Raw genomic sequence first — 26,077 nt, 5'->3', positions numbered from 1 at the left:
ATTTTCGAAATTTTTATTTCGAATTTTTTACTGAGAAGTAATTATTATAAAATGTGTAAGACAAGAAAAGTTTAGTGCTGAGCCTTGTAATAGTTTTTGATAAGCTAAAAGGTTCAGAATTAAAAGTCCACAGTCGATCCAAAAGTCCAAAATGAACGCATCAATATTCGAAAGTTTTGAAAACACAATAAAGTAATGTTCAAAAATTCGCTCCAATTTTAGAAAATTAAAAACTAAACTCGAGTCAATTTTCGAAAGTTTTGAAAACTTAATAAAATAATTTTCAAAGTGAATTAAAAAAAATCATGTGTTCGCACGTCGTAGAAGTGAAACTTTAAAAAATCATTTTTCTTTCCAAACAAAAAATAAAAAATATCTACCTTTTTCCCATATTTCTTATATGACAACCTATAAGAAATTTTACATCATCTGAAGGCTTATTGTTTCACCTTTAATATGATGCTTGAATCATATTTTTATCATGCCTACAAAAAAAGTAAGAATTATTTAAAGCCATCAATGTAGACATTTCAAACTGAGATTACGGTACTAATTACACTGGTGGCTGGTCATCGGCAACAGATCTCCACAGGTGTTTTGAAGTATTTTTCAAGTTTTTCAATTTAAGATAGTGCAACTTGTGTAATATATCAAATGAAAGGTAATATTATGAGCATGCGTATTAAAGTTAAATAAAATTTGTATGTGCTCTGGATCAAAAGATATAACGTGTTTAGAAAAAGAACATCTTTTTACGGTTATCTCAAGGTTTTGAATATGAAATTAATTGAAATTTTGCACAATTATAGTTTATTTAATTACCTATCTTCTGTATAAATTTCATTCATCTATCTATTAAAACAAAAAAATTATAATCAATTGATTTTTCCTGTCACTTTTTCGTTTCATCTTTTCTCAAATCACTACGACACTAAAGAAGTTTTCACATCAAAGCACGCATAATCAATTTTCGAAAGTTTTGAAAACTTAATAAAGTAATTTTCAAAAAATGACGTCAGTTAAAAAAAAACTGTTTTTTTAATTTTCCAATATTTAACACGCATCAATTTTTGAAAGTTTTGAACTTAATTAAGTTATTTTCAGAAATTCGCTAAAATTTTAGAATATTAAATAGATCATAATTAAGAGTAGTCTGCGTAAAGTGTTTCTGGTAGTTCATGCTTTTTTTAATATTTTTCTACGATAGCCCGAAATTGTATTAAATCATTCGCAAATCAGTGAAATATTTTTTATTTAGAATTTTTTTCTTACATTCCATTTAAAAGGTGCAGATTATTCGGAAAATTGTCAAAATTTTAGGTACCAAAATGAGAAGTAATCATGTACATTAATAAGGTAATAAAGTTAAGTTCATAAATGAAGCGTTATGAATGAGAAAGGGGTTAAGTGAGATTTTTTATATTTTCAACACATAGAGGTTTTTAAAGACAGCTAAATTAAAATTATGGGGCTATTGCCTTTCATCTATCGCAACAATTAAAATTTAAATAAAATGTTATGTAAAAACCTTTCCTTGTAGTGTAATTCGCACAATTCCAACCCATGACAAAAAAGTGTCAAGACCCTTAAATTAAAAATTATTTTTTTATCCTATAATGTCAATAATTTTTTTGTTAAAAAATAGCTCTTTATTGTGTAAGCTACTTATATTTTGTGTAATAAACTGAAGAAATTATATAGAAATTGAAATAAATTCACAGTGATGCCGTAGGAACTAGTGATCGGAACTATCGATAGTTGTTCACTTCATTCACTCGATAGTTTTAAATCATTCATTCATTTAGTAACTATTTTCATTCGAATAGTTTTTTCATTCGATAGTTTTTTATTCGATAGTTTTTTCATTCGAATAGTTTTTTTTATACAATAGTTTTCTCATTCAAATAGTTTTCTTAAACGATAGTTTTTTCATTCAAATAGTTTCCTTAAACGATAGTTTTTTCATTTGAATAGTTTCCTTAAACGATAGTTTTTCATTCGAATAGTTTTTTTTATTCGATATTTTATTCGATAGTTTTTATTCGATAGTTTTTACCCGATAGTTTTTTTCGAAAGAATAAATGAGTGAATAAATGAATGAACTATTCGATATTTCAAATCATTCTGTTACTAACTATCTATCGATAGTTCAAATCATTCGATAGTGCCCATCACTAGTAAGAACATAGCCTACCTTAAAATGTTTTTTTTTTTTTATTCTTAAATCTCCTTTTGAAAGTTTCCCACTGGTGAGGAATACTTCATATAATATCCTTATCTTAAATACTAAGACAGTATTCAGGAAAATATACCGCATAATATAATTTATTCTTGATCGGGTCACTTAGGCGTATGAGTCACTTTTTTTTTCTTTTTGAACTCATTTGTTTGTTAGTTAATATTTCCAATTTAGATTTTAAGTCAATTTATCTATCTTGACTATTTCAATAAGATAAACTATTTAGTGGCTTAAACATCAACAATAATTTTAAAACGCAAAAACCAAAAAAAAAATCTCAAACAATAAATAAATATATCGCACATGTACTACAAAAGTGTCACAACTCAAAAAACAGATTTTTTTAGTTATTGACAAAAAAAAATATTTGAAATTTTCCCGGACAAATCTATCTAGTTGCCATTGATATAATTTGAATAGTTTTTATTCCAGAAGGTAAAATGTCGTTTTAGATGTTTCATTTGAAATAAAAACTACTTTGACAAAAATGACACATTTTTAGTCCAAAGATCACGAAAATTGTCACAACTCTAAAAACGTGAATTTCCAAGGTTTAAGATAGTTAAAATGATGGTGGTTGTCTAAAATTGGTTAAAAGTGTGTTTCCTATTCTAAAAATTAAGTAAATAATAAATATACTCGTTCTATTCTCCTTAAATTGGTTTATCGTCTCTATTGAAAAATGAAGATTTTTGAGTTGTGACACTTTTGTAGTACATGTGCGATATCAAACACAACAACACTTTTTAAAAGTTCTGATTAAATGATTAGACGATTTCATAGATATTAAAACATTTCTGCCTTAAATGAAGAATAAGAAAGCAATCTTATAGGTATAGAAATAGCTTTAGATGAAGGGACATTTATATGATAAATAAAAGAAATAAATGAAAAGAAGTCATAAACATCCTACTCACCATGTAGACTTTTTGGATGATGGTGATTGAAAAAAGCTTGATGCCATCAAATCAAACAATTGTTAAACACATGGAGTCGGTATTTATCTGTAAGAAAAGAATTAATAAAATAATTATTCATAACTTGCACCATTGTAAATGTAGGAATCATACATTTAAATGGATGTATACTTAATAATTTTTATCATAGCTTAATCATCTTTTCTTAAAAAATCATTTCTTTAATCCACTTTCGTTTGAACTTTCTTAAAATATACTCAACTTTTGAATTAGTAATTTCAGTTTATTATTAAATTTACTTAAATATTCTACATATCTGAATTTTAAAATTCAAATATAAAATTATGTTTTTATTATTTCTTAAAATTAAATCAAATACAATTTTCTCCTTTAATTTTTGAAAACAAAAATGTTTCACCCTGTGTTATAAGGTGCAAAATAAAATAAACACCAAAACGAAGAATATTTTAACATTAAATAAGGTGCTAAGGTTAATATTCTTCATATATGAACCTTAAGGGTAATAATAATGTATCTGTGTAAAGTGTTGGATGATTGAAACTTTAGTAGGATTTCTTATGCAAGGAAATCACTTATCACATGTGTATGTGTGTGTGTGTGTGTGAGTGGTGTTATAAATTTCAAAATTCGACAAATTCGAAAGAAAACATTAATAAGTAATGAAGGTGTTGATGCAGAAAGGAAAGGTATATTCTCAAACCTATGTCCATCAAAAGCAAAAAGCATATAAAAAGGGATAGCTATGAAAATTGATATGTGTAGAAATGACCCTTTCTTTATAAAACTTAACATACCTAGTGTTTTTATGCCTTTGGGCAGTTTGGTCAAATAACACTTAAATGTAATATACCTAATCAAATTTATTGGTTAGGTCGAAAATATTTCGCAGGGATTTGACTTTAATATAAATGTATTGAATGTAGATGTAGGTCAGATTTTGTTTTGATGTAAATACATATAAACTTATATTTGGCATCGGGAAGGTATCATTGATTCAAGAAATTCATTTAAAATGTATATACTCTGACCTAATGATATAATGATAAGATGAATTTTGAAAGTTGACATTCAAGTCTTTCAAAGTGAGTGGTGATAATTACTTTTTCTAATGAAGACTAATCACTTTAGTTAGATAGCATGATTTGAATGCAGTCCAATAAATCAATAGAACTTTTTCCTTATATCGTATAAATTCTTGAAGCATTTTTCAAGCAGATGAGATTTTAAAAAGTTTTATAGAAACACACGCTCAAAATGGTCTATTTTTTACTTCAAAATTTGTTTTTGTTTTTAAGGTCAAATGTCTAGTTCTTAGTTTTTCTTAGCGATTTTTGGTTTGACTTAAGATATTTAAATTTTCAACTTGCAATATCTTTGGATTTTTTTTCCAAAAAAGCGTATTTTAGAAAATGTTAAAACATCAAAATGTTCCTTGTAAGTGCATTTTCGAGTTGACACTCTCACTATTTTAAAACCTGCAAACTCTTTCATAATAGCTGCGTTCCTTTGGAAATATTTATCTACTGCTTAGTACTTAAAGCTTCTTTGAACTACTTTTTCAGTATAGCAAAAGTAGTTCAAAGTAGTTTTAAGTACTAAGCAGTAGATAAATATTTCCAAAGGAACGCAGCTTATATCTAGATATGTAGGGGAAGTGGGGGCAAGACCGCCTATATGGGCAAGACCGTTTTTGTACTATGTTATTGGCAGGACTTTTAATATGAAATAAATGGCTTCTGGTAAGATCGATTATGCCCCATACGGGGGCAAGACCGTTTTTTGTTAGATGTTTTTTCAAAACTTATTATCTTTTATTCAGTATTTTAAAAATTTTTTTAATGATGAAGTTTCCTACAAAAAACATTAAAGTTAATGAATAAACACTTTATTTTTTATTGGTTTTTAAGACGGTTAAACACTAAAGTTGAGGTCTTGCCTCCACTTCCCCTATACCTATAAATATGTATTCAAATTCAATAAAAAAAAATTGGAAAACAAAAAAGTAAAATTTGAGTTTTTTGATAAAAACTTTTCAAGGCAATATCTCTAAAAATATAAATTTTAAAGACCTCAAATTTTGAAAAATAGCTTAGTCTTAGAACACTGAAGAGGAAGGAAATTACAACTAATTTTTGAAAACCACAAGTTTGTAGAATTACCGTTTCACCAAATATAATTCTTTCTTGTAAGCAACAAGTTTATCTCACCAACTTGTAAAGCTCGTTATAGTCTTAGCGGTGACTGTTGAGTTACTTAACTCATAACGACAGAGGTTAAAATTGGTTTCAAATGAAAACTAAGTTGATATTGAATATGAAAAAATAGGATTGCCATTTTTAAAACTTGAGCTCTTACTTGGCAACCATTTTTCAAACGGGAAATTGTCAAATAACTTATACTGTCTTTCTTAGTAGTTTGATCAAATAAGAAAATTTTTTAAATGCCAAACAAAATTTTAAATATATATTATTATTTTTGTATTGCTGGATTATTTTTATATTTATTATTTTATAATGACATCCATGGATTTAGTAATTAAAATTGTAGAGAGTGAGGAAAATTAATAAAATAATTTAAGGAATGAAGAACTACAATAATGAGAAATAAAAAAAGCCTCTTTGATAAAAAGAGAACGAATTCTTACATACTTAAGAGGCAGGTTATAGCGATCAGGAAAATTTTGTAAACAGATATTTTGTAATGTTTTCATTCGATTTGAAACACAAATGCTATACCAATTTTTAAAACATTTGTTTTCCATTACAAATTAAAAAAAAAAAAATATTTATTACAAATAAAAAAAAAATTAAATTAAAAAAATATTGATTGCAACTAAAGAAAAAAATTTGAATTTAAAAAAAATATTGCGACTCAAAAATATTTGGCTTAGAAAAATATTTATTGCAAAAAAAAATATTTTGCATTAAAAAATGTAATTGCAACTGAAAAATATTTGCATTGAAAATAAAAATTTTATTGCAAATTAAAATATACTAAAAACAAATTTTATCGAAAATAAAAAATTTTCTCAATAGAAAAAAAAATCAAGGCAAAATGTGAAATGTGTGTGCAATAAATATTTTTTCTTAGTACCTATTCGTCGAATTTCTTACAATTTTGGGTATCTGACCATACCTACATTAGTTATTTCAACTGCCTATACCATTGAACCTTATCTAAGGCCAAAAAGTCAAAACTGTAAGGGATTCGACGAATATTAAAAAAAATATTTAATACACACATTTTGCATTGATTTTTTTTTTAATGTAAAAATTTTTTTATTTTTTTTTTTTGTAATGCAAAATACATTTATTTGCAATAAAAATATTTTTTTCAATGCAAATATTTTTCAGTTGCAATAACATTTTTTTTGAAAGCAAATTTTTTTATTTGCAATAAATATTTTTTTAATGCAAATATTTTTCAGTTGCAATAAAAATTTTTTTAAGCAAATTTTTTTCATTATGAAATTTTTGAACTTGCAATAAATGATTTTTTTTAATTTCAAATGCATTTTTAAAACCCTGAATAATAATAACATAGCTTTTCTAAAAATAATAATAATGGCCTTCGGCGAGGGCCATTTTAAACACTTTAATCACTCTAAATACGGTTTTTACAAACTTGTATCAAAAATGACATACCTCTTGACTCTTGGAGAAAATTTTCACAAATAAATAGAAACTTGTAACTTTTTTTTTTTTGTGAAACAGAAACCCACAGAAACTTGAAAGTTCACAAATTTGTTACTTGTAAAATACAAGTTTCGGTGAAACAGAAAATGGATTTTTTCACAAATTTAAAATTGTAGGTTACAAGTACAATTTTGTGATCACAAGAAACTGGTGAAACAAAATTAATCGATTTTTTCACAAATATTGTGAAAATTACTTGTAATTACAAATTTGTAAGTTGGTGAAATAGGGCCCCGGATGTAATTGACATACAAGAATGTTAATAGTACCATTGAAAAAAAAGAAGAAGAAGCTAAGAACTCAAAAATCCATTCACTTTATAAAAATATCCAATCAACATAAACATACTTCGTAAGGAAAAAAAGACGGAAATTGAAACAGAGAGTATCTGGAAAGTTTAACATTAAAAAAAAATGAAGTGCAATTTATTGACAGATAGCGCTAGTACTATCGTATGCATTTTTATGTTTTCCCAACAATTCAATGTAAAAAATCCGATTTTTGCTGCTAAATCTAATTTAAAAACTGTTTTTTAGTTCTAACACTCCCATCTTTGAAAATTTTTCGAAAAGCATTTGGAGCATTCCTGAACAAATCGGGAAAAACCTAGAACAACTTTCAATAATAACAACTCCAAAAATGAGGGGCGGGGCGGAGAGGGGGGCTAGCTTCACACACTCTTTGGTAAAAATCGTTTTCCGTTTTCTGGATTTTTTCACTACCATGTTCATCATGTGATATAATGTGATATATCAGAGACTACTCATTTACTTCATTAATCCAACAAGATTTTCTTCGCCGAATTTGTAGTTTCCTTTAGATTTTCCTAGCAGTGATTTCAGAGATTTTTAGCCCCATCAACTTTTTTTTATAAAACTCCGCACCACTTTGGGAGGAATATCTTCAAATTTTGAACTGTATTTTTATTATTGATTTTTCTTTTATAATACCTTTCACTGGAAAAGTTTTTTGATTGCTCAAAATTTTACTTAACTTTTATACATAAAATTTCTCGTTATAACAAGACAAACATAAAACAAATACATTTCTTTTTTTTTCTATTAAAAGAAATCTATAAAAAAAAAAACAAAAACTGAATAAAATATACGCCAAAGAGCTTCTTTAAGTATTAAAATTATCACGCGCTACAAAACTCATACATTTTTCAACAGCTTTTAATTCAATTAAACTCTGCTGCTCTGCTACAGTACCAGCTATACTTTTAGTCAAGAAACACCCACCTCTTTAGAGAAAGGACTCACCATGTGTCCATTTTCTTTTGTCATAAAACACATCGAAAGGCAGCAAACAACAATATCGTTGCCGTCGTCGTAGCAGCTGACAAAAAACACCACTAAATCAAAGTCCCCTTGTGGCTATCATTATTATCCAGGTAGTTTGTACTTGTGGCTATGATGGCTGGCGGCGGGCGTGTGGTGGCAACAACGGGCTAACAAAAACACTGTCACGCAACCACATGTCGTTCATTTGTATGTACACGTATCGGTTCGGTTCTACACCCGTTTGCTTTTGAATAGAGATTGGTGTGTGTGAAAAGGATCCTGGGCTAAACTAAACAATAAAAAAAAACACACACACAAAAAAAAATAACAAAGCCTCCCATCAGTGTCCCAACCATGTACGTCCAAAAAAGGCTTCCAGATCACCCCCAAAGGTATACACATTGCGTGTGCTTGTCGTGATGGAGTAGTATAGTCCTTTCGACTGGCTCCAGCGAAGGCGCTAGGGAAATTACCGATGACCGAGGTCGTCTATTCAATTCAAACATATCCCATAACGGTGGTATGTTGTGTATACATAGGTACATGGACTTTTAACCGTGCAGTTGGGACAACAGAAAAAAAAAATACTAACAGTGGGCTTGAATCAGAATGTTAGACATTAAGGTAGTAATGTTTAGTTCTGGTTATTGTCACACTATCATGTTAATGATGGTAGAGCATGGTAAAAAGAGGAAGCGGATAGAACGAAAGAAAGAACTTTCCCTCTTGAGCCATTACATGTCCTTTATTAACAAATAGAAAACTGGGGTCGTCAAATTAAATGGGGGGGGGGGGGGGGGGGTGAATGAGCTTCTGAACGATAAAAAGGAAGGTCACCGATACAACAACAACAAGTATTATTAGCTATACTCTTAAATATTTGTGCTGGTAGGTATCTAAAAGCCAAGTTCGTAATTTTGTTATTTTTATTTATTATTTTAAGGAATGTGTATATTTGGGTGATAAGAACTGTTGCATGTGTTTGTTTTAGTAATCGCGAATAGCACACTATTATAATCGAACAATAGTTGAGTGGTGTTATTATTTATTGATTTAACTGGGAGAAAATGAAGGTTTATGGGATTTTAAGATTTAATGGTTCACAAGTAATTAATAGACCTAAACTAATTAAAGAACGAACACGAAGATTACAAAGCAGTACCTACGGGCTGGCGCCGAAAAAGTCATAGGCAATTTTCATTCTTTTTAACCACTAAAGCCGGTCATTACAGAATACGATTACGATCATTCGCTATCGTTTTTAATATTTGTGTCTCTATTTAATTAGTAGAAAAAGAAAGCGACATATAGCAACCATACGATAACGAACGTATGCCGTAATTCGACCCCAGGATTTTTGTTTTATCTCAATACGATAATTTTCCACAATCTATCGTATATCAGTCACAATATCACATTTATAAATCTTTACTTTCTCTATAAGGCAAGTATTGGTTTCGTGTCGAAAAAAATTTGAGATTTTAATCACAACCAACATTACGATGATGGAGAATTCCGAAGAAGTGGGTCTCGCTATTCCGTCCGTGCGTCTGTGCGTCAATCTGTACACATTTCCACAGCCTAAACGCGTGGACGTATTTTCTTCAAATTTGGTACAAATGATTTTTATAAAATTCTGAAAGTTGTTTTTTTTTTTTTTTGAAGTGAAAACTTCTTTAGTATCGTAGTGATTTGAAACAAGATGAAACGAAAACGCGACACGACTTCAACTTGTTCTAACTTTTTTGTTTTAATAGATAGATTAATGAAATTTGTACTGTAGATAAGTAATTAAATAAATTATAATTGTACAAAACTTCAATTAATTTCATATTCAAAATTCGGAGATAACGGTAAAAAGATGTTCTTTTCCAACACACCTTATATCTTTTGATCTTGTGCACATACAACTTAACTTTAATACGCATGTTAATAACATAACCTTTTATTTGATATATCACACATAACGTTACCTGCTCTACAAGTTACACAATCTTAAATTGAAAAAAATTTAAAAATACCTCAAAACACCTGGGGAGATCTGTTGGCGATGACCAGCTACCAGTGTAGGAAGTACCGTAATCTCAGTCTGGAAATTCGACGTGGTTGACTTAAAAAAATTCTAACTTCTCTTGTAGACATCTTTGAAATAAGATTTATTCATCATTATACAAGGTGAAATAATAAGCTATCCGTCGATCCATTCGATCTGTATTTATAAAAATGCACATACACAAAATTGCACACAAGCCCATAAGGATGCAAATAAATTTGTTTGTGTGTCATATTTAGTTTATATTAAATCAATCCCTCTAAGTATGTTTACTTTAAAAGTCTAAAAGTTACCAATTTATACGATTTTATCGAGTTTTAAAAACTTGCTTTTAACTAAAAAAGTCAAAAATTTGGAAAAAGTGCAAATTTTTGAATAGGTACATTTAAGTTGTTTCTTGAAAAAAAATTGCATATTATCAAAGGATTTTACATCTACTTTATTTCATTAGTACAAAGTTTGGACGTACCGGCTACATACACAAAATGCCCCACGATTTAGTAAAAAAAAATAAAATCGTCAATTTTTTAACTTTTTTTTCTTTGATTTTAGCTTAGAATTTCAGTGAAAAATAATTTTTAAAATTTTGTAATCATCTTAACATGACAGAAAATTTAATTTGCTATGAAAAGTGTCTTTGAACCATTTCAAAGTTAGGCTTGGTTTTCGAGTTAAATCAAAAAAACTGAAAACCGACCAGTGTTGCCGTTTTCTCAGAAATGCACCAATGGATTTAGTAGCACTTTTGGCTGGAGTATTCTTTTATACCAAGAAATTAAAATCAGCAATAAAAACTCTTGAACGAATTTGTTCTAGTTTTGCTCTGGAGCTCCGGTCTATTAAATAGACTAACAATAAGCTTTCAGATTATATAATTTTGATTTGAAGGTGATAGAATAAAAATAGTTAGATTTTTCTATTTTTTTTTTTTGCAAGAAAAATGATTTTTTAAGGTTTCACTTCTACCACGTGTGAATTGCACACATGATTTTTTGTTTTGTTTTGTTTTATATCTCACTTAGAAAGTGTACCTCCCATACAAATTTTTCAAATTATACCAAATAACTCGAAAACGGCTTTAACAATTTTGATAAAAAATGTATAGTTTTACAAACAAGGTTTGAAAGGTTACTAACGGTACCTGTCATAGAACCGTTTTTTCTTACAAGACTAACCCGAAAATTTGTATACAAAAGCGTTTAATTTACCATAATATTAATATGTTAGAAAATTTTCAAAAACCACATTTTTGGATTTTTAAAAAATATTTAAAAAAATTTTTTGAAAAATCATTTTTTTGAAAACGGGTTATTGAAATATTTTGAAATTCTGTTTTTAAGTGTAAATTAATTATTTCTTCAAAATAGAATACCATTTTTGAATGTTAGAAATTTTTTATTATAAAAAATTAATTTTTTTAAAAACGGCTAGAGACAATTTTCAAATTTTTTTTTCTCAAAATTCCTTTTCATACAAGAAATCAGAAGGCATACTTCGTTTTGTGATCAAAACCTTTAAGAACGTTGTTTTATTAATTATAAAAACAGATTTTAAGTACTTTTTTATATTATGGGAAATGGTTTAATTAAATCTAATTATAATTTTTCCTCATTTTTTTATAAAAAGCTTTAAGATAAGATCTACTTTTACCATAAGAGCAAGTACGTGCGACCCCAGTCGTGCATTTTATTTTGTCTTGTTTTAGCAGCGCAAAATAAAAATTTAATACTTACAAATTTTTAGAACCAGTCCCGATAAACTTAATTCTAAGGAAACAAAGGTCACAAAATACTAGCACAAAGCTAGAAGCGAAGCTAGCAATTCATTGAATACATTTGAATGCTCACTCTGGCGTATACGTACTTTTATTTATAATTGCGCAAAATGTGTTGTGAAGGTGTTTTGAAAACTTTATGGAAGAATTTTGGAAAAAAAAACCACACTCAATATTGTTTTTTTTTGTTGAGGTGTATTTTAACCATTATTAGAGGTCTAAGCTAAGAATTAAGAAAAACACTTATATTTACTAAAACAACTACAACATCTTTTTTATAGGATATCAACTTGAGCTCAAAATGACTTTTTCCCTCTAGGTCCTTTCTACATTCTGGTTTTTTTATTAATTTATTTTTTTTGTTCCTCTTTAAAATTTGTTCAAAACATCAGACATTTGTATCGATTTTTTAAAACAAGTATTAAAATGTTGGAGAGAGATTATATGACAATTTTTTAAAGATAATTATGCAAAACACTTAACTTTTCTGTTTTATATCCCCTTAGGGTTTTATTTTACTACCAGTAAAACCATAAAAAAAGAAAAAAACAAAAAAAAAAACCTTGAAGAATCTGCCCTAAATAATTTACCCATCAAAGACAACGATTCCCGAAAACAACATTCAAAGTCATAATATTTGATGTCGCGCTAGAAAAATTAATCTTACCTCTCCAACACAGTGAACACGATGTTCAATTTTTAAAAGCCCATCACTTAGTGTTAGCAACACAAAAGTGTATAAAAAGCAATATCCTTGTTGTGGCCATTTTCCCTCAGAAAAACAGCCAACAACAAAAAAAAAAAACAATATGACAATACTTCACTAATGAGTCATTAAAAGTTTTTATTTAATGACACCATTAACAAAGAACACAGCACATTAATGATATCGTCTTTTTCTTTTATAATTGCAGATTTCCAAAAAGAGTGCCAAAATAAACAGGAGATAGCGTTGTTGTGGAACAAAAAAAAAAAACGAAGAACCAAAAAAAAAAAACATCTCCATCTCCGTTGTTGTTAAGTCTCCCCCTTCAGTATGATACGATATTTTGCAAAAAGCCAACAAAGTGGCCGAGCATCATAAATACCAAATAACATCATCAATCCCATGCAGATGTTATGGACCAGGGGATGGTAAAGGGGATGATGACGATGATGAACATATCGCATAATCGTGTCCATCACAGCTACAAAATTTAACTCAGATTATTTCTTTTTTGCTCTTCCATTACTTCGACGAATATAATCATATGGGCTGCCACTGTCATCAGCAGGAGCAACATCACAAGCCGGAACAGGACCTGCTATTCAAATGAAGCAATTTCCTCAGCGATAACAATAAAACCTCACTTCCTTCGCAGGAGAATATACACAATCGTATATACACAGAACCAGAAGCTAACAGAGAGTAGCAGCATCAGCACTGCGACGTACTGCTGTGCCCCAATCCTGTCATCATTGTCCTGGGTATATTCATAAAAAGGACTCTCGGCTTCCTTCCTGTTGGGGTCGTCAGCGTTTTGGATGGATAAAAAAAAAATATATATATTTATCGTAAAAAGTAACCGCATACCAGTGGGGTTACGACTGACGGGATCTTTGTCCTGAATCAAAGGGCCCACACTGCGCTACTGGATATGTGCCTCCAAACATCCAACCCTATAGAACCCTGCAGATCGATGCGAAAGTGTTCAGTGTTGTTCACCATATGCAGGAAATATAAAGGATGAATCGTATATTAAATACATAATTTAAAAAAAAAAAAGAAGATATTTCGCTCCACGACTCGTGCAAATGACGTGTAATCGCATAAAAGTTACTATATGTACATTATAACGCACGTGTGTGGCAGCCATTCATCCAAAAAATACGGTACATGGTTGTAGAAAATGTACCGATAATAATGATAGCTCGGAGTTGTTATTCTGAAATTTGTACCTTAAAAGAGAACACAACAAAGCATTAACATAACATAAGACATTATAATATCTATCTCAATATAGCTCCTGTAGATTTTTTGAATTAACCAACATCCCTATTTGTGGCGGATTTTTAACATAAAAAATAAGGGCTTACTTAGAGTATAATCTTCCAAAAAACATCTTTTTGTCAAACGCAACAAATCCTTTTTATTCGTTCTGTTTTTTTTTTTTTGTCGTGTGTGTCTTTTGATCGAGTATTTTTTTTTTTCTACGAGTCTCTGTGATATCTATTGTGCGAGAATAAAGTGCGGGAATAACCTATATCTCTTATACCGACCGACCTACCTGTGTGCGTGAGATCTTTTATCTTTTGGTTTTTCGTTTAGAAATTTTTGTTTGCTTAAATAAGTTAGACTTGTTTCCGGTTTTTTTTTTTTCAAATTTTCCAACTCGACGTGTTGTAATATCTACCATTTTGCGAGATAAATCTACGAAAAAAAAAAAGAAAAAATGGAATTTGCTTCGCCGATTTTATTTTGCATCATTATGATTTGTTTGCGACACATTTCTTCACACGAACACGCCGATGGATACAAGCCAGGTGAGTTTTAAAAACTTTTGAATTTAATTTAAGTAGGTACCAACCTTTTTTCAGCTAGAAAGTTACTGATGATTGAAAATATTTAGGACAATGAATAACGTTATACGGATAATACATTGTATAGCAATAAAAACAACTAATTTCAGTGTTTTAGTACAGAATTGTTTGAACAGCAAAGTGATGTTCAATTAGAATCACCTTTGGACCTAAAGGTGAAACTGTCATGTACCATTATAATTGTTAACTTAATTTGGGTCTGGGGTGGTTAATTTGGCAACCGGGGTCTTTGGAAGAGCAAACGAAATGTCTGTTTTCTTAAAATTGTTAATTATAAAACAGGTTTTCTTGTTGCCTAAAAGTATTCTTGAAGGCCCCTTCACCTTTTTGGAGTCCTGAGCTCTGTCTGAGCCCCTATCTTTTCTGCTTGAGACCCTTAGAGCTCTCTTGAAAAGCCGGTTGCTTTGTTTGGGACCTCTCAAGCTCTGTTGGGTTTCCCGCCTGCTGTGTTGGAGATCCTACAGCATAAATGGGGCACTATTTTAACTCTGTCGAAGACCCTTTGAGCTCTCTTGAAACACTTACAGCTTTTTTATAGACCCCTCCAGCTCTGTTAGGTACCGCTACAGCATTGTTGGTTTCCCTTTCGTTCTGTTGGAAGCCCTACAGCTTCATCTCAAAGGGACACTGATAACTCATTTGGGGACCCTTAAAACTCATTTAACTCTGTCGAAGACCCCTAAAGCTATCTCGAAACGTTTACAGATTTATTAGGGACTTTTCCAGGTTTTTTGGGTAACCGATCAACTCTGTTGGAGACCTTTAGCTCTAATGGAGCCTATTATACTCTACTAAAGCCAGGAGGGCTCTACAGCTATGTTTTCTGCCTTTAACAGCCCCGCTAGAGCTGAATATAGCTGATATTAGCTTTTTAAACCAACAACTTCGAATTTTTTTTGAGGTTCTTGGTTCAGCTTTTTTTTAAGTTTTAATTATAGGAAAATCTTTTGAAAAAAAGTGTTGAAAATAACTTATATTTTAAGTTCTATGAATTGGAAAATTACGTATAAGTAGAAAACGCTAATAATGACTTGTTTTCAAAATCAGTATGCCCATGAATTATTATTTCTTATTACAAGTTGATGTTTATTATTTCCTCTCAAAAATTTAAATATGTACCTACCTACCTACCATTTTTTCAATTTTTTCTGATTTAAAAATCAAATCAAAAATTTTTTAAATTTGAGAAACTTTGCATCAAAATAAAACAAAAATATAGCTTCGAGATATCTACTTAAGACTCTTCCATCCCATGGATAATAAATTTAGAGCAGAATAATGAACAGTAACCTTCGTTGTAAGGATTTCTTTTCTTTTCGTTTTTTTTTTTTTTTCCTCTAAACTCCAAGTAAACAAGAATGAAATCCTCCCTTAAACAGTAACTCAACCAGATAACTATTGCTCCCTCAGGCCTCTTCGATAACGTCAGTCTGTACGACTTCGAGAAATTATCCGTTGCCTTATATACACTTTGTATATAAATATATCTTTCTATATACCTTAGACTTAAGTATACCGTTACCTCTCTGTACCTGGGAACCTTACTATATACATAAATCTGTTCAATGTTTAAAAGCAGATTTAACTCCCAACTGAAAAGTAAAATCGCAAAATGTGCAAAAATAAAAATAAAAACTTATAAGCCGAAGAAGGTGGGAAGATACCTTACAGCTATTGAGCTTCTTGAGAAATCTTTTTTGGTTTTGAATTTCTGAAACAAACGAGATAGAGAGACACACAGAAAGGGAAAAAAGATATAGTAAGACCAAGTATCCTTGACGCAAAGCAAATAAAATAAAATAAAAATAATAAAAAAAAAAAAAACAAGAAAAAAAAATAAAAGATATAATCGATTTAAAAAAAAAAGGAAAGAATGAAAACCAGTGGTGATTCAATCCTCCAAGCAATTTACTCACAAATTGATGAAATAAATTTTCCAACACACTTATTCCTTTAGAATATTTTTGCCGTTCTCCAAGAAAGAAAGCCTTCTGCTTAAAACACCCAAAACCATATCTACCTTTATTATATACCTACTCAAGCCCATTACCATCCATTCACCTTTTGCGGCTTTCTTATTTGTAATGGCGGCTGGGATGTGTTTTCCTGTTTTTTTTTTTTTTATTTTATTTTTTTTTACCGTATTTAATGTCTTTTGTTTTATATGCTTGTAGAAAATTATTCTGCCTTGCGACACCTGAATCGTTTTTGTAAAGCAACTCGTGCGGTAACCGAAGAGAAATATTTAAAAAAATAAAAATAAAAAACAAACAAAATAAATAAAACAAAAAAAAAAAAAAAAAATTGAGGAAAAAACCAAATTATAATGGGAACTGAAAATTGAGATGGAATAGGGTTGCGGTTAAAGGAATTTTAAATGAATTTTAGAAGCTCTACCAGTTTTGTTATAGAGGTAGAGGTATAAATTTTAAATAATAATATACCGACTAAATTATTGTTAAATTTTTCAATGATGATGATTTTTGCACTGTACATCATTATGTTGGCTTATTGGGGATTTGTTTCTTCTTCTTTAAAAAAAAAAAGAACCTTTCAATTTTTTGAGTAAGTTAATCCAGCATGGTTCATTGAAATTAATCATCAAAATGATAAAAGCTCGAAGCCTAACGTTGTACTTGTTGGTTATTTGATTTATCATCAAACTTGAAAGTTTTCTTAATGGTTTTTTTTTTTTTACTTTTTTGGTGGTTGTTGGATCAGTGCGATGCCTTTTTTTTATAGAAGAGAAATAATTTGAGATTTTAATCTGTATTAGTATTTTGATTAGGAGGAAGAACAATGGAATAGGGTTCGATATAGTCTTCGATGGAGGAATACGAAGAAGAAAAAAATAGATGGCTACGTTAGAACGTTCGTCTAAAGTTTGTAATAGAACAACTTTATAAAATAAATAATTTTATTGAACCAAAATTTGGAGAAATTAAATTCCATACTTTAACAACTTAAAAAACTAAAGAAAACAAAATTTTTAATACAATAGGCGTTTTTCCCTTTTTATTTCTGAGCAGGGTGTTGAGCTTTCAAAAAAAACCCGTATTTCTTTTTTAGCTCAGATATATCTGAGCGATCAACTTTTGTTTATTTTTTCGACAGACCGTAGTCAGAGGGCGATCTATGAGCTCAGAAAAAATTGATGGAGTAGATGCAGTGGCGTACGTTGAGTCGTCGGGGCCCGGGGCAAGACTATATTTTGGGGCCCCTTTGATATTTGTGGGCCCCTTAGATACAAAAAAAAGTACGTATACGCCATATTTTTTTTTAGCTTAGAATTGATAGTTCTTGGGGCCTCTGTTCTGAAGTAATATGACCATGTACATATTTGATTTTCCATCATCAAACATAATTTTTTTTACTGTGGGGCCCCTGAAAAATTAAATTTGCGGCCCCCAAAATTAAATATTTAGCGGCCTTTAAAATCAAAATTTTTGAAGCTTAGAATTGATAGCTCTTGGGGCCTCTGTTCTGAAGTAATAAATACGTATTTGATTTTCCATCATCAAACATAATTTTTTTTTACTGTGGGGCCCCTGAAAAATTAAAATTAAATATTTAGAGACCCCTCAAATAAATTTTTTTATCTTAGAATTGATAGTTCTTGGGGCCTCTGTTCTGAAGTAATGTGTACACATTTGATTTTCCATCATCAAAAATAGTTTATTTCTTTTGGGGCCCCTGAACAATTATTTTTGGGGCCTAAAAATTAAGTGCTTAGAGGCCCCTAAAATATAATATAATTGTTTTGGAGCCAAGAATTAATAGGCATTTGTTCTGATGAAATATTCGGAATTCCACCAATAACGTAATGTTTGTATTTTGGGCCCTGATGTATTTATTTTGGGGCCCCTAAATTGATATTTAATTTTCCACCACTGAAGTAATAGCTTTTGAAGATCCTCAAATAATATTTTTGTCATGTCATCAGAAAATTTGATGAATATTTTTGGGCTCCTTAGTAATAGATTTTGGGGCCCCCAAATTAATATTTGATTGCCTCTCAACTAAAGGGGTTTCTGAAAAATTATTCTCAGCTTGTCAATTTTTTTTGTTATGTGTGACATTTCCGTGCTCAGGTTTGTTTCTTTATTAACTCGGAAAGCTTACTTTGCTTAGATCCAGCTCGATAAGCTCAAGCTCTGCTCGGGGCTCTTTTTAGAGCTAAAATAAGAAAAACTTCTATGATTATGAACTAATTTTTTTCGTCTGCTTTTAGTTTCTTTATTTGTGTTAGAATATAATAAAAAAAATACTAGTTAGAAGGTAATGAGCGTTCTATGGATTCGTAGTATATTTTTGTACTAGAAATAGTGAAGAAAAAAAGTACGTAGGTATACGCCCATTAATTGTTTCTTAATTATTTTGTTTTTTATAATTTTCAAAACAATTAAATGACATTTCTATACATTTGATCATATTTTGATGATTAATTTCACTTACTACAGCTAACAAGATGAAAAATGTAAGTATTACTTTTTAACCAAGGTCTATCTTTTAATGAAAAAAAGATTTTTTTTATAATCGTTATTAACGGCACCTTCCATAGAATAGTTTTTTTGAAGTTATACTTCTTATGGGAGGGTGGGTATGAAAATTTACTTTTTGACAAGAATGTCAAAGGGATTATGACGCGATCACCCTGGGTAGCAGGGCTGTCGTTTCACCTTTAGAGTAGGCAGTACTTTAGTATTTAAAAATGCAGTACGCCACAGTACGGCAAACATAAAACACACAACACGTTGCAAGTTACATGTTTCATGTGGTAAGTTGCATGTGGAAAGTTGTATGTGGCAAGTTGCATGTGGCAAGTTGTATGTGGCAAGTTGCGTGTGGCAAGTTGCATGTGGCAAGCTGCATGTGGCAAGTTGCATGTGGCAAGTTGCATGTGGCAAGATACGTGTGGCAAGTTGCATGTGGCAAGTTGCATGTGGCAAGTTGCATGTGGTAATTTTCTATGTGGCAAGTTGCCAGGGTTGCAAAAAGCTCACATTTCAGCTCAGCTCAAATTTGAGCTAGGTACCATAGCTTAGCTCATTTGAGCTGAGCCGAAAGTGAGCGCCCCAACTTCCAACGCCTATATCTCGGAATTTTGAAGAAAATGAAAAAAAAATTTTTGATGCCAAAAGGTATCGGGGACTCTAACCTACATTTGGGTACAACTCCCATCCCTGTAGGTCCACGCGTTCTCAAACCGGGAGAACTTAAAAGTAAAAAAAAATAGGCACGATTCTGAAAAAATAGGCATGATATGGCGGTTTAACATGGAAGGCGATTTTTTAAAAATCTGACAATGTGAAAAGCGTAGGCCCATGATACAAGCTATCATTTGACATCACTCCCAAAAATAGCTCTCAAGCGGTTTAGCTTCCAGGAGCGTTCAAAGATTCAGGGATTTTTCGAAAAAAAAATTTACCCCAACTTTCAAACGCGATTTTCTCGGAATTTTGAAAAAAATCGAAAAACCGGATTATACCACTATCGGGTAGCTGAGAATATAAGCTTTCATATGGCACCACTCCCCTGTCTCTAGGTCAAAGCGTTCCAACGCCTATATCGCGGAATTTTGAAGAAAATGAAAATAAAATTTTTGATGCCAAAAGGTAGCGGGTACTCTAACCTACATTTGGGTACAACTCCCATCCCTGTAGGTCCACGCGTTCTCGAACCGGGAGAACTTAAAATTAAAAAAAAATAGGCACGATTCTAAAAAAATAGGCATGATGTGGCGGTTTAACATGGAAGGCGATTTTTTTTAAATCTGACAATGTGCAAAGCGTAGGCCCATGGCACAAGCTATCATTTGGCATCACTCCCAAAAATTGCTCTCAAGCGGTTTAGCTTCCAGGAGTGTTCAAAGATTCGGGGATTTTTCGAAAAAAAATTTTACCCCAACTTTCAAACGCGATTTTCTCGGAATTTTGAAAAAAGTCGAAAAACCGGATTGTACCGAAATTTTTTTAATGATAAAAAAAGAAATATTTTACTAAAAAAATAGAAATATATTTACTATTAAAAAAACCAAGAGAAAAGATCACGAAAAATTATCTGTTTTATTTATAAAAATATCCATGTGTTAAAATAATTCCATTAATAACTAGAACCAAACATCTTAAGCTATGGTGTTTTATAAAAGTTTAAAATATCTTCATATTTCATTATACTTTCCAAATAAAAATCAATGTATCCTCTCACCCATCACAGCTATAAGATCACTTTACCTTAGCTCACCCAACAGCTCAGCTCAGCTCACCGACAGCTCAGCTCACCCAACAGCTCAGCTCAACCATCAGCTCAGCTCACTTTCAGCTCAGCTCAAATAAGCTGGGCTATGGTACATAGCTCAAAAGTGAGCTAGCTCAAAATTTAAGCTGAGCTGTGAGCTGAGCTCAGCTCACTTTTGAGCTTTGTAGCAACCCTGCAAGTTCCATATTACAACATAAGTAAATTTCACAGAATAAATTGAAAACTACATGGACGCAAGGAGGATGAAAGAATTAATTTATTGTTCACTTGATAAAAATTTTAAAAAAACGAAGTGTGGATTAATTAATTTAATAATAGAAATTAAAAATATCAAATGAAATTCATTTACATATACTGAATGAGAAGTATAACTTCAGTCGCGTGTACATGTGTACACACACTCTTTTTTTTTTTTTTATTTTTCGGTTATCTTCACAAATAACTGGTTCAATTTTGACGAATTTATTTATTCAAAAGCATGTATGTCACTATTCTGATTATATAAATCAAAATCAAAATTTTTAAGAACTATATTGTTGGATTAGAAAAAAATTTAAATAATCTTTTTTCTTGAAAAATCAAATTTTCGAAAACGTGACATGGGTTTTATTTGAAATTTTGGTTTTGGCTGTTTATTAACAATTACTACAATATGGTATACCAACTTTATTTAAAAAAATACATGTTTTAAATAATTATTTATAAAAAATAATTTTTTAATAAACGGCTCTTACGATTTTGAACTTTTTTTTAAAAATGCATTTTAATTAAATAAATCATGCCCTGACTAAACCCCTGGTCCTAGAAAAATGGTTTATACCTTTTTGAAAACGTTGTTTAACTCTCTTGGGGCGCCATCTGTTGTCAAAATAAGAATATGAAAAAATTAGAGGATTTTTTTTTTTATTATTTAGAAACAGTTTTTCCACTTAGGAACTTGATTCTTGAAAAAAACCTAAACAACGAACGCCCTATTGTACATATTTAAAAAAAAAAAAAACTAAATTTGGCCTGTATTGATAATATTTTTTTTTTTTAACTCAAATTGACAAAAATCATCAATACTATTTACGATATAGCCTCTTATAATTAAAAACTTTTCTTTATATTTCGATTTGAAAATCGCTTGGCTTCACATTTGAATGAATGATTAATTTATATTCTATTTGAATTTTGTCCACCCTTCATTTTTATTATTAAAGATTTTCAAAAGTACTTATAAATTTCCTTTTAAGTCTTCACTTACTCTTGTCTGTGCTATTTTTGGCATAGTCAACATAAATTTGAAGAAAATTCTAACAAAATTAATGATTAATTCCCTTTCATGGCATACAACTTGTATAACTGTATTTATATCAATTGTATTTTTTTGCTTTGAGTTTCATCGATTTATAATTTAATTTATTGTTTCTTTTCTTTTTTTCTTTTTAAAAAATGTTGATACAAAAAAAAAAAAATAGAAGCCAGGAAACATCAAATATCACTTTAGTACACCCACACCATTAAATTCTCTTTCTCAAAAAAAAAAAAAGCCTCAAATGATAAAACCCATAAAAAAAGCCAAAGAATCTTGATTGCTCTTAAAAATACCATTCATTTTGTCACATTCTCTCGCACATATTTCCAAATCAAATGAAAGAAGAAAAGATCCTTTTCTCTCTCTCTCTCTCTCTAAAACCCCGTTTACAATGTGAAAAAGTCCTCTTAAATCAACCAATATACCCAAACCATTTCTAGAAAAATTGCTATAAGAACACCCCTTCCTTCTTCTAAGACGAAATGGTAACAAAAAATGTTCTTTGACACTAAAAAAAAAAAGAGACACAAAAAAATAGAAAAGCCGAAGAAATAACAATAAAAAGTGAAAATGAGATCTACAGCTTGACAAAAGACAAACACAAACAACCAATAATAAATCAAAGGACAACCAGTGCCAGAGTACAGAGCATAGAAAGAACTAAACAAGAATACAAAAAAAAAAAAAACAGCCCCTTTGCCTCCTACTATATGTCTACATGTATGTAGCATAGAACAGTAGCGAATGGCAAAAGCCAGTTAGAGGCGAAAAGAATGGTTGCGGTAGAAGTGTTTGGTTTCCAGATATGAGATACTGTGCAAAAATACATTCTAACTTCTAACCAGAAATTGAGTTTTTCTATTGGATTTTTTTCTTTTTTTTTTTTTGAGCCGTAAAAAAGTTTACTCCTACAAAAAAAAAAACGAAAGAACATAAACATCGTTCCAGTATAAAAAAAAAAAACAGGATACAAAACAAGAAGTACAAAAGAATGTTTGAAAAAAAAGCAACGGAAAGTACCTACCCCAACTTCACACATTCTATACTAGACACCGCGAAAGTTAAAGTGTTATTTTTTTTGTAGAGTTTTTTGTACTTTTAGGAATTTTTCTTCAAAAAGCTAACATTAAAAAAAAAACTGACAGATGAGAAGGAAGTCTTGTGTATATTCTAGTCAAAGGGTTAGGACAAATGGCAGCGAAGAGTTCTTTGTGTCAAAGTTTTTATTTCATTGATATACAGACGCTTTTTAAAAAAGCTTGAAACCATATTTGCATCACCAGATCACTTTTGTTATGAATACAAAATGCATTTTTAAGAGCTCGTAATTTTTGAGAGCCGACAGAAGTCAAAAGTCAAAGTCAAAATCAAACAGTTTAAGGTCACAGTCACAATCACAGTCACAGCCAAAGTCAAAGTCAAAGTCAAAGTCAAAGACAAAGACAAAGTCAAAGTCACAGTCACAGTCACAGTCACAGTCACAGTCACAGTCATAGTCACAGGCACAGGCACATTCACAGTCAAAGTCACAGTCACAGTTAAAGTCAAAGTCAAAGACAAAGTCTAAGTCTAAGTCACAGTCGGAGTCACAGTCACAGTCACAGTCAAAGTCAAAGTCACAGAAAAAGTCAAAGACAAAGTCAAAGTCAAAGTCACAGTCGGAGTCACAATCACAGTCACAGCCAAAGTCAAAGTCAAAGTCAAAGTCAAAGTCAAAGTCAAAGTCAAAGTCAAAGTCAAAGTCAAAGACAAAGTCATAGTCACAGTCACAGGCACAGGCACATTCACAGTCAAAGTCACAGTCACAGTCACAGTCACAGTCACAGTCACAGTCACAGTCACAGTCACAGTCACAGTCACAGTCACAGTCAAAGTCAAAGTCAAAGTCAAAATAAAAATCAAAGTCAAATTAAAATGAAAGTCAAATAAACCGGTTTTCAAAAAACCAAAAATGTTAAATTTGGTGTAAATATTCCAAAGATTTTTTCTAAAAATTGTTCTAATTTAACAAAATCGAAAAAGTAAGAAATTCTTCAGCAAGTATTGTATTTGGTACCTACATATTTATGAGCAAGTTCGTTCAACGCCTGTCGGGTATTTTTTTTTATTTCCCTAAATTATACTTTTTTTGAATAACAAATTCAAAGAGTAATTTCATAAAAGACTCAAATTCTATGAACGTTTTTTTTTTCAACACTACACAAGCTTTTAAAATTACGAGAGTTATTGTTATAGAAAATTTATAGTCTCATCTAATAACAAATATTTCCCAAGGGAATATATCCAGCACAAAAATAAAATGCAAACCTCATTCAAAAGCATCGCGTGCTGGGGATTGTCATGTTGTTTACATACCACACGCATATTGAATAATGTAATGTTAGATGCTCGAAGCGGTGACATGTGCTCGTTTGTTAAGCTACATACTTGTAAAATATTATGAATGTACATTCTACTACTATAAACATAACATATATGAAGTGAAGCCCAGGACCTTTGTCGGCATTCACAATTTCCTTAAGCTTCAGTCAAACACAAAATGAAATACTGACATGAATTTACTCAAACTATTCAGGTGAAATGTGAAATATATCAAAGCTCTGTTGTAATGTATATTTTTCCTTTCTGGCACGTGTGATAGACTAGGTTAAGAGTGTTTCTAGAAGGAGTGAAATTTTGAAAATTTCTTTTGATAGCTACATATATTGAACGTATGGCAGCTTGTACCAGAACCCCTTTTTTCATAGTTGTTTTGGTTTAAAACTTGTGGATATTTGATATTTTTCTTTGGTTTTCTATATTTTTAGTCAAAATAAACTAAAATATATTCCCAAGGAACTGCAGTTTTATTTTTTTTTTTTTATTGTAGAAGATTAAAGTTATGAAATAGGTCAAACCCAAGTTAAAATTTTCTTTGATACTTGGGTCAAATTACATCAATCTGCTACGAGTACTCGTGTTTTAATTTTTTTGAATAATATCTGTCTTAGTTTCTTGAACCCTGCAGGAAATTTGAGACCTATCTCAAATTTTTATTTTAATATTGTATAAATTTAAATTTGAATACCACTATTTAATAGAAAACTATAGACATTTTCTGGAAAACGTTTCAAATAATTTAGATAACAAAATTCAAGTAGTTATTATTTTTATGATAAAGTCTATCTATTGATAATTTTTTCTTTTTATCACACAGGTCTGCAAAATGTATCCTTTTTTTTTTCTCCTTCAAATATTTTTTTTGTTGAAATAATGAATAAATTGACTTCCCTGAATCTAAAACTGGTCGCCCAGGAAAATTCTAGCAAGTACCATTTTTTTTTAATAATTTTTGAAAAATATGATTAGTTTATAGAAAATAAACCTTTTAGATTCGGCTGACCTAGTACAAAAATAAAACTATTATTTGTATTCAGCTCAAATTTTAAGGACTTATTTCTCATAATATGTTCTATCATTTGACACCAAATTTGTATTTATTTATTAAAGTTTACACAAATTTTAAGATACTAGCTAATTGACAAAAACAAAAAAAATATTGAAATCCTGCAGTTCTTAGTAAATCTCATATAAACAAAAAAATCTTTGTTTCTCTTTACAAAAGTATACTTTTCTAACGGTTTTTGATGTGCTGAGCTGGAATCCAAAGTCAAAAAAATTCTAGCACGTCGGGATTTTGAGATATACGCTTTAGAGAATCACAAAATTATTTTTTTTAGAAAATCTCAAAAAAACTACTATAGGATAGTATCTCAAAAACGAGAGCTGACCGAATTTTTTTTAATTCGGAATCAAAATCTTGGTAGAAAGAAATATGAATTTTTAATGATCAATTTCTTTATATGTCAATATGTCAAACCTACTTAACTTACATACTAACATTTAGATATCTTGAAGAAGAAAAGAGATATTAAGAAGATTGAATCTGAATTTGAATGAAAAAATCAAGTTCTTTCACAA

At 30.2% G+C, this 26,077-nt stretch overlaps 1 protein-coding gene and 1 long non-coding RNA gene across 3 annotated transcripts in view; one reads left to right on the top strand and one right to left on the bottom strand.

Moving 5' to 3' along the window:
• LOC129914651 (uncharacterized) overlaps positions 1 to 26,077 on the bottom strand; it is a 67,942-nt gene that overhangs the window by 30,702 nt on the left and 11,163 nt on the right. The window contains exon 2 of the long non-coding RNA XR_008772218.1: positions 3,157 to 3,243. This is a non-coding gene — a long non-coding RNA (uncharacterized LOC129914651). The remainder of the gene's footprint in view (positions 1 to 3,156; positions 3,244 to 26,077) is intronic.
• LOC129914647 (hemicentin-1) overlaps positions 14,371 to 26,077 on the top strand; it is a 195,462-nt gene continuing 183,755 nt past the window's right edge. Inside the window, exon 1 of one of the 2 annotated variants that reach the window (XM_055993988.1) lies at positions 14,371 to 14,505. In XM_055993988.1, coding sequence (XP_055849963.1) covers positions 14,415 to 14,505 — 91 coding nt within the window. In that variant the 5' untranslated portion in view covers positions 14,371 to 14,414. The remainder of the gene's footprint in view (positions 14,506 to 26,077) is intronic. The other variant, XM_055993987.1, reaches the window with a different exon arrangement.

Source organism: Episyrphus balteatus, chromosome 3 (assembly GCF_945859705.1).
Source record: "Episyrphus balteatus chromosome 3, idEpiBalt1.1, whole genome shotgun sequence".
Taxonomy (NCBI): domain Eukaryota; kingdom Metazoa; phylum Arthropoda; class Insecta; order Diptera; family Syrphidae; genus Episyrphus; species Episyrphus balteatus.
Note: the sequence above shows the minus strand (reverse complement) of the source record. Positions and strands in the feature narration are given on the sequence as shown.